Source organism: Candoia aspera, chromosome 13 (genome assembly GCF_035149785.1).
Source record: "Candoia aspera isolate rCanAsp1 chromosome 13, rCanAsp1.hap2, whole genome shotgun sequence".
Lineage (NCBI taxonomy): Eukaryota > Metazoa > Chordata > Lepidosauria > Squamata > Boidae > Candoia > Candoia aspera.
Window position 1 is genome coordinate 5,020,904 of NC_086165.1, and position 9,134 is coordinate 5,030,037.

At 41.7% G+C, this 9,134-nt stretch overlaps 1 protein-coding gene across 1 annotated transcript; it reads left to right on the forward strand.

Annotated features, from left to right (window-relative positions):
* The first annotated feature begins 210 nt into the window (after nucleotides 1–210).
* On the forward strand, nucleotides 211–8,631 carry CHRNB4 (cholinergic receptor nicotinic beta 4 subunit). The gene is made up of 6 exons (XM_063314190.1): nucleotides 211–390; nucleotides 3,549–3,694; nucleotides 4,370–4,414; nucleotides 5,426–5,535; nucleotides 6,559–7,531; nucleotides 8,394–8,631. The coding sequence occupies exons 1-6, from the start codon at nucleotides 336–338 to the stop codon at nucleotides 8,532–8,534; spliced, it is 1,470 nt and encodes a 489-aa protein (XP_063170260.1). The 5' UTR covers nucleotides 211–335; the 3' UTR covers nucleotides 8,535–8,631.
* The last annotated feature ends 503 nt before the right edge of the window (nucleotides 8,632–9,134 follow it).

Here is a 9,134-nt window from a genome sequence, read left to right on the forward strand (position 1 = left end):
CCCTGGGGAATTTTGCCAGCCTCTGGCAGGTGCATCATAAAGAGACTTTCTTTGATCCCGTATTAGTCCAGAATGGTGTTTCTTCCACATTGCCTTGCCTTTAAACAGCTGCAAAGGGGGAGGGGCCACCAGAGAAAGCACCACCCCCTTCTTGGAAGACCTGCAGGGTCCTACACACCCTCTCTTCGCAGCTCCAAGCTGCTTCCAAGCTCTGTTTTGCCTTGATTTCTTACGCTTGTCCTGTCCTGACAGCTCTGTCCCTTCTTCAACAACTGCAGCGTTTCCCTTTTTGGAGCAACAGTATTTCAGCTCTCTGGGGGTTTTCTGTAACTGCCATGAGGAATACAAACCAATTTTTTTTCTTTGCTCTGTTTTCCTTTTCTATTAACGGTAAGTGATCTTTCTCTTTCTGTGCTCTTTTTAGGAGAAGCTTTGCAGCTTGGAAGCAGCACTTTTAGCAATCCCTTAAGAAAAATGTATTATCATCATCATCACCCTCCTCATTAAAAAAAGCTATTTCACTTGCTAGAGAGACTATTCCTTGAAACAGGGAGGGGGGTGTCAAGATACGAAAGTTGAATGAAGTCTATGCTGTTACATATTCTATGGTTTCAGCAGGATCGGTGTGCTGTCACACACTTTAACTGAATTGGTTTCGGTGCAGATGTGTCCACCGATTGTGGGTAGCAAAGAATATATTCAGAATGGAAAGCTGATGTTGCAGGATACCTATTAGAGTTTCATCCATTTATAGATTTACTGAAACAAAATTCTTGTTGCCCTTTATTTGGACTTTCAACTGATGTTTTAAAAAGTGGCTGAAATGGCATTCGTGCACATGAACATTTGTCAATGCACAAACAGTCTTCCTTTGCGAGGTCTCCTGCCGATGCCATCATAGAGACTGCTTAGCATGGTGTCAGACTGGTAGTGCATCCAGCAAATGAAGACTGATTAGTCGAGCAACGTGATTTCATAACCATACCTGGTTATGATTTGCTGGTTATAATTTTATTCCAAAATTATTTGGAATAAATAATTTTCATGGGGCTGGAATGAAAGGGCTCTTAGTTAATTCCACTGTGGATTTCTCTGTTCTTCAGTGACTCTTTCTACTGTTGTTAATCCATTCTCCAAGGTATGCTTCATTTCTTGAATCTTGAACCAGAAACACTTGACATTTTTTGATGTCCACAAGAAACATTTGAAGAGGAGTGGGTGGAAGGAACAAGGTAGAGGCCAGACTGAAATGGGGAACCCATCTTTGGACTTAAAGTTTTCTCTCTCTCTCTCTCTCTCTCTTTAGTTAAGGCGGGATTTCTCCGGTTGGATTTCCCCCCCCCCAAAAAAAGAAGCCATTAGAACTTGTCTCAGATGCTGCATTTTTGCTCTATGTCTAGAGTGTAGAACTTCTTCCAGTGTCAGGAATAAGCCACATATTACAGAGGATTTTGAGAAGTAAGAACTGTGGCATTCAATAGCATAGGAGGGGGTGATTCCTGCATTTTAATCTCCTTCCTTTTACTTGCTGAGGTTAAAAAATCTGAAATTATACACAGGCTACTGGGGTGGAGTGGGAATGGAAAAGACAATCATTGATATGTTGGTTCTTGAGGGCAAAAATCCAACACCTGTAAATAGGCAGTGTTTTCATTAGGAGTAGCTGAACGCCTCAAAAGGGTGTGCAAGATGTCTCCAAAACTGTTTATCAGACAGGAGTTACCTAGAAGGGAGAAGAAAAAGTAGGGGATTGGGAAGAATCCAAATTTGACTGGATGTTTTAGTTCCCGGTTCTGCAACTGAAAGGTAGTTTCAGGATGGAATTGGGGACAGAATGCAGAATCGGTGCAAAGCATTAGTGCTGCCCACATTTCTAGGCAGAGATATAATGCCAATATGAATCAGCCTTCCCCAGCGGGGTGGCTTCCAGACATAATTGGACTACAGCTCCCATCATTTCCAGTCCACATGGCAATTGCTGCATGAGGATGATGGGGGTTGTAACCGAGACACACCGTGAGGCTTCTGGCTTGAGGAAGAGTGATGCAATCCATCTGATTATCTGCAGGAACCTGGCATTAATCAGTCTTGGAGGACCAAGAAGAATGAGCTCCATTTAGTGGAGCGATATTGCAGGGCTCTGCAAGTTTGTTTGCCAGCTTCCCTGCAAAGAAATCAATCCTATTTCCAAAGCAGTGCTAGTTTTAAAGTGCTTTCTCTGATGCGTGGCTTCTCCTTTGAATTGTTAGATAGGCACATTGGCTGTGGGACTGCTGCAGAGAACAAGCCAGCTGTTGGAGTCATAGCGCATAAGTTGCACATATCAGTTGGCTGATGTTTTACTAAATCACTCATTGTTGGATTCCTCTCCTTCCACCTCTTTTTTTTTTTTATCAGCCACTTGGGCTTTTCAGGGGCTTCACAGACAGCATGTGCTCTTGGTCAAATGTAAAATAGTTAAACGGGCAAGGTGCAAAAACATATTGATCACATCTATTCATGGAGACAAGGGGAAAAAAACAGTGTTTAGTAATAACATGTAAAAATGATGAAAGAGTTGTCAACCTGGCTGTTTAACACATGATGTGCTCGGTATTTAATTTGGTAATGCATCAATGGTTCTTAAAAAATGGTAAAGGATGAATTTTAGACACACAGAGGGACCAGTTTTCTGCACACACACACAGGCCTACACATCTATATATCCAGACCATCTGCTGACATCTAGTGGAACATTGATCTCAGCCACAAAATACAAAATAAGGACAAAGTTGCACCAGAAATTAGAATAGGATGGGTTATTACCCATTGAGAGTCAGAGCTGATTACCATATCTGGACCAAGGTTAAGTGGGCAGAGGATCAACCTTAAATAGAGAAGAGGGGGTAACAAAAGAGTCCTGCTGATTTCCAAACCAGCTGTCCAACTCTTCCTAAGCCCACCCAGGTATTTCTAACACAAGCAATTGTTTTCCCTTGCTCTATTAGCCTCAATGAATTGAGTTCATATGATGTAGTAAGCCATTAGCCATGGATATAAGCCAGAATAGCTAGGCCACCCAACATGCCAATGAAAAACTGGAAAACACATATTATGGCTAATTGAGTTACACAGTTCCAGACTCTAATCTGGAAAGAAAACGATATCCTACAGATGTTCTGGGACACATTCCTAGTAATAAGGGGAAGCAAGAGAGAAAAGTTAAGAGCTGTTTCAGGAAATAGTTGAGCATGGGAATGATACTTGAGATGTTTAAACACCATGAGATTGTGAATGTGCAAGGCACATTTGTCCCTCCTGTCTCACTTTGCCAGATAAATTTGATGTTATTTGGGGAAAGCACTTGAGCCAAGGGAACATCAGCCCCACATTGTCGGCTGGTTATCATCCATGGCCAACAAACAAATAATTGGCCAACTTTCTGTAGGACCATCATAGGGTTTTGATGGTTGAGGGTTATCTTCTCCCCCCAGGTTAGAATGATAGGCTAGCAAGGAAAGGACTCTACCTCCATTCTGTGACCCAGTTCTTTCTTTCCTGCTTTACAGGAAGTGAGACGGCTGATGCTGAAGAAAAGTTAATGAACCACCTCCTCAACGTTTCACGCTACAACAACTTAATTCGCCCAGCCTTCAACTCTTCACAGTTAGTTGTGATAGAATTGCAGGTTATTCTGGCCCAGCTTATCAATGTGGTGGGTGTGGAGAACCCTTTCTGCTTTCAAACTATAAGCAATAGTAGTAAGAGTTTATTACAGTCATAGAGCAGTATGTTTATGTGTGTGTGTGTGTGTAGACACACACACACACACACAAACAATTTTTCCACAATTATCATTATTCATAAATGCAACAATAACAAAAGGTCCAAGTTCAAGGAAATGAAGGAATACAAATTAAAAGACTGATGCATCAATAAAATGATCTCTTAAGCCCCCACTCCCATCCATTTGCCACAATTTATTTGCTATTGTGCTTTTAAATTCCAGGGTAAGCTAACTGGGAATGCAGCTTATAGTTTTGCTTATTTAAATATATCTGTAAAAGAGCCCCAGACCTTTAGTAAGAAGCCATGTGGTGTGTGTGAACGTGCCTGAAGGTTTAAATGGGATACTGCATGTCTATAATCCAAAACTGTAAATCTAGAATAACTGTCTTCTAGCATTGGGTTATTTATTTATTTGTTTGTTTGTTTATCCTTTAAATTTAGTCACTGCCCATCTCACTCACAGAGCGACTCTGGGCAGTTTACATATATATTTTAATTCATTTTTTCACTTCCTGCTATGGTCTATCAAATCCCCTAGAATTAAGCTTCTATCTTCAAAGCCCAGGATGATAGTGTGATCTCTGTCTCTTTCCTCCTTCAGAATGAACGAGAACAGATCATGACCACCAATGTCTGGCTCAACCAGGTAAATCCCTATGAGTACCTCCAATATTGCTTAGAACTCTGAACTGTATGCCTTTGGGTTGCAATTCATGTCTTTGGGAGTGATCTTTCATGAAACTTACATTTGAACCCATACATCTGAAATTGGACTCCAAGGAGTCTCAGTGAATCCCACAGACCTTTCATATAATTCACTTCTTAATCAAGAATGAGCTGTTGCCAAACATAATTTTACATTTTGTACTGTAGGTATGATTAAAACCAACCAACAACTAAACTCAGACCAAAATTGTTAGCAATCTGTACATCCACAAACCAGCCTGAAAGTCTATGTGAAGACCACCACAAAAGCTGCAATAGTCTAGACTAGGGATTCTCAACCAGGCTTCCGTGGCACCCTACAGTTCTGTGAGAGGTCACCGGGGGTTCCCTGGGAGATTACAATTTATTTAAAAAATTATTTCAAATTTGGGCAACTTCACATTATAGAGGCAAGTTTCATTTTTTATTCTTAGTTTAAGAACACTGAATGCATATAGACAGGCCTACCCATGAAACGAATATAATAATTTTGCAACTTCTGGCCCATATTGGAGCCTGAATGTGCAGGGGTTCCCCGAAGCCTGGATAATATTTCCAGGGTTCCTCCAGGGTCAAAAGGTTGAGAAAGGCTGGTCTGGAAAGAATGAATCTGATAGCACCTTTTTAAACTAACAATTTCATGGAAGGCATCAGCTTTTGTGAGCTGCAACTCACTTCATCAGATGCATGAAGTGGCTCAAGCGATATGGAATTTAACTGCAACAGGGTGAGGCATTTATCCCCATTTGTGTCACCACCCCGTCTTCCTCCTCTCTTCCTCATCACTGCATCCTCAAATCCTGCATCAGTCATGCTCCATGCATTTGAGGAACGGGGCTGCCGTTCACGAAAGCTGACGTCTTCTGGGAAATTGTTAGAAGGTGCTACCAGACCCTTTCTGAATTTTGTGCAAAGCAGGAATAGTAACTGAATGTTATGTGTTGCTTTTAAGGAATGGACTGATTATCGCTTAGCCTGGGAACCATCAGAATACGAAGGCATAAACAAACTCAGGATACCAGCTAAGAAAGTCTGGCTTCCAGACATTGTGCTGTACAATAAGTAAGTTGGTGTCTCTTCGTGAGATAAGGTTGTGCATGGGGTGTCTCCTGCCTGATAGCCACATCCGTGTGAGATTAAAATTTTAAAAAAATGTTGCTTGGAGTTTTTTGCATCCTAAGAGAATACACTTCACTGTTTTGAAGATTGCAGAATTGTTCTGGGAAAAATTGTTTAGCCCTGAATTGTTCTAATGTACTTATTTATTTATTTATCAAATTTATAAGGCTGCCCATCTCACAAGAAGAAACTCTGGGCAGCATACAGCAAAGAAGTATAAGATAATAAACATGTCAAACATAGATCCATATCCATACACACACACACACACACATATTACTAAAACTCTCATGTCTGTTTGTAACCTTCAACTGGGCAAAACGGTGTATTGTAGGACAACCATTTTTTAACCAAGGTACCTTAAATGGGCTAACTTACAGAATGCATCCAAAATCCAGGACCCATGACTCCTATGGAATAGAAATCTGGCAAATTTTATAAAACATTTTATGACACAAAAATTATCACAAAACATTTTACAACATAATACAAAAGATCATAAAACATTTCCTGTGGTCAACTCCACGTGTTTGACTGGGCTATACAGTTCAGTATGAATGACATGGGCTATTTTCAAGGCAGATACATCTCATGAATATCTCCCTGAATTTTTAAGGACTTTTCCAGTAAATTAGCAGCTCTGTCATTGTTGAAGGCATTGAGGAATCTGGTGAGGAAGTATCTCTGAAACAATGACCCAACAGGTCATGGGTTGTCTAGTTCGTGTGTGTCTGTGTGTGTGTGTGTGTGTGTATGTATATATATAAAATTAAAAAATTATAAACAGATGCTCCCCCCATGAGAGCATTCTTAGCATTAAAAGCTTGACACCAGGCCATAAAATCAGGTTGAAATCCATGACATATTCTGTGGTATTGAGTCAATATGGATTGTGGCAGCCCATAACTGTTGTTAAACAAATAAACACAATCCCTTTTTTATGGTTTTGCTTTTGGGTTTCTTCAGTGCTGATGGTACATACGAAGTCTCCGTCTACACCAATGTGATTCTTCTGTACAATGGAAGCATTCTATGGCTGCCCCCAGCCATTTACAAAAGCGCCTGCAAGATCGAAGTGAAGCATTTCCCCTTCGACCAACAAAACTGCACCCTGAAATTCCGCTCTTGGACTTACGACCACTCTGAAATTGATATGATTTTGAAAAATAACTCAGCCAGTATGGATGACTTCACTCCCAGCGGGGAGTGGGACATTGTGGCCCTCCCAGGACGTAGAACGGAGAACCCTTTAGATCCAAACTATGTGGATGTGACATATGACTTCATCATAAAAAGGAAGCCTCTTTTTTATACCATCAACCTCATCATACCTTGTGTGCTGATCACATCCTTGGCCATCTTGGTGTTCTATCTGCCATCAGATTGCGGAGAGAAGATGACACTGTGCATCTCTGTTTTGCTTGCTTTGACTGTCTTCCTGCTCCTGATTTCCAAAATCGTCCCCCCAACTTCCCTTGACGTTCCACTGATTGGGAAATATCTGATGTTTACCATGGTGCTGGTGACGTTCTCAATTGTGACCAGTGTCTGCGTGCTCAATGTCCACCACAGGTCTCCCAGCACTCATACAATGCCTCTGTGGGTCAAGGTGGTCTTCCTTGAGAGGCTGCCAAGATTCCTGTTCATGAGGCGACCAGACAATCATTCGGCAAGTCAACGGTTGGCTAACCGCAGGAGGAACAAAGCTGAGTCTTTTCCTTCTGATTTCTCCAACACATACAAAGGTTGTACTTACTTTGTGAACACAGCAGCAGGCCAAAAGTACGACTTGAAACTGACAGACAATCCTGATCACATTAGCAGCCATCAAGACCTGAGGTTACGATCATCCGTGAAATTTTCTCCTGAGGTCCAAGAAGCAATCGATGGAGTCAGTTTCATAGCTGACCACATGAAGAGTGAGGACAACAATGAGAGTGTAAGTGGCACAAAATACTCTGCCCCCCTTACAAGTCCTAGAATTTCCTTCCTCCCTGGAGCATGAGACATTTCTTCTCTTGTACAGAAGGAAAATAAGGACATGCTCGTTTCGAGGGGTGATTATTGGGTTGTTTGTTTGATGGATCTGCCACCATGGAGATGATTGCAAGTGGCATCTGTGACACAAAGTTGTAGTATACCAGCTCTTAGCATAAGTGAGCCTGTTCTGAATTCTTGTCAGACATGCCCTCTTGGGCATTAAGGAAGGCAGAGGAGGGTCACTCATGCCCCACTCTTTTGCAGCCCTTGGGGAGCCCCCGCAACAGCACCAAGGCCCATTTGAAAAAAAACAACCCCACCCAACCTCTCCCACATGGAGGTAAAAGGCTTGAAAACTTCAGCCTCCCACTCACTAATAAGAGCACTGCATTATTATCTTGTCACCCTTAGCAGTTATTTTTTTAAAATGCAGGTTCTCACTGTAAAATATTGACAACCATTTTTGCAGGAAGAAAAGTGCCAAGAATCCAGTTTTTCTTTTTACTGAAACATAAAATTCCACAATTACTGAACTACTGAACCTGACTTTTTTGAGGGGGGGGCAGGGGAGTTAAGATGTTTTCTTTTTTCTCTTACCATGTGTGTGTGTGTGTGTGTGTGTGTTTGAAGCACTGCAGACCCCCTGGTTCCTACCCATTTTTTTAGCCTTCACCTTCCCGGTTCATTATTACAAGGGAAGATTATTGAATTGCGAAAGGGAAGCCGTGGAAGAGTATTGAAATTCCGATCTGGGGTGGGAGCAAGAGATAATGTGGCAATTGAGAGTTTATTAAAGATATTTAATTGGTTTATTTTTCCAGGTCATTGAAGACTGGAAATACGTTGCCATGGTGGTGGACAGGCTGTTCCTCTGGATATTTGTCTTTGTTTGTGTCCTGGGAACAACTGGATTATTCCTGCAGCCCCTTTTTCAAAACCACTTGCCTGCTGTAAGCCTGTAAGCTGTGCTGAATCTGGCCCCAATGACTGCTTGCTCACAGGATGGGAAGGATTCTGTTCCAAGTTCCACAATTTCAGTTTCAAAATTGTTTATTGGGATTTTGTTTTGTTTTTTTACTGCCCCTCCCCAATTAAAAATAAATTGTCCATGCAACACCATTACTGAGAATACACAGAGTAGGTTGAAAGGACATCTATACTCCCTTTCAGCCGGAACTCTTAAAACCGTTTTGTTTGGCTTTTCCAGGAAAAAAAAAGTACCATTGTTACATTTTTATTAAAGCACTCTTCTTCAGCTGGTTCTGCAATGGAGTGGTGATGGGCTAGCCAAAAAATGCAAGGGACACAACCCTGGTTTTCATTTGGTTTTGTGAACAGTTTTAAAGGAGAAAAAGCAAAGAAAAGAATTCTGTTCAGACATGATGGTCTTCCTTACTAGGTATGATTCTGCCCATTTGATCCAGACATCTAAAGAGGGTCAGCTAAGAGTCCTACACCCCCCACCCGTGAGGTCAGTGGGTGTGGACTTTTCTATTGTAGCCCCCACACTTTGGAACATGCTCCTCCTAGAGATACATCAGGCCCCCACCCTCCACTCATTC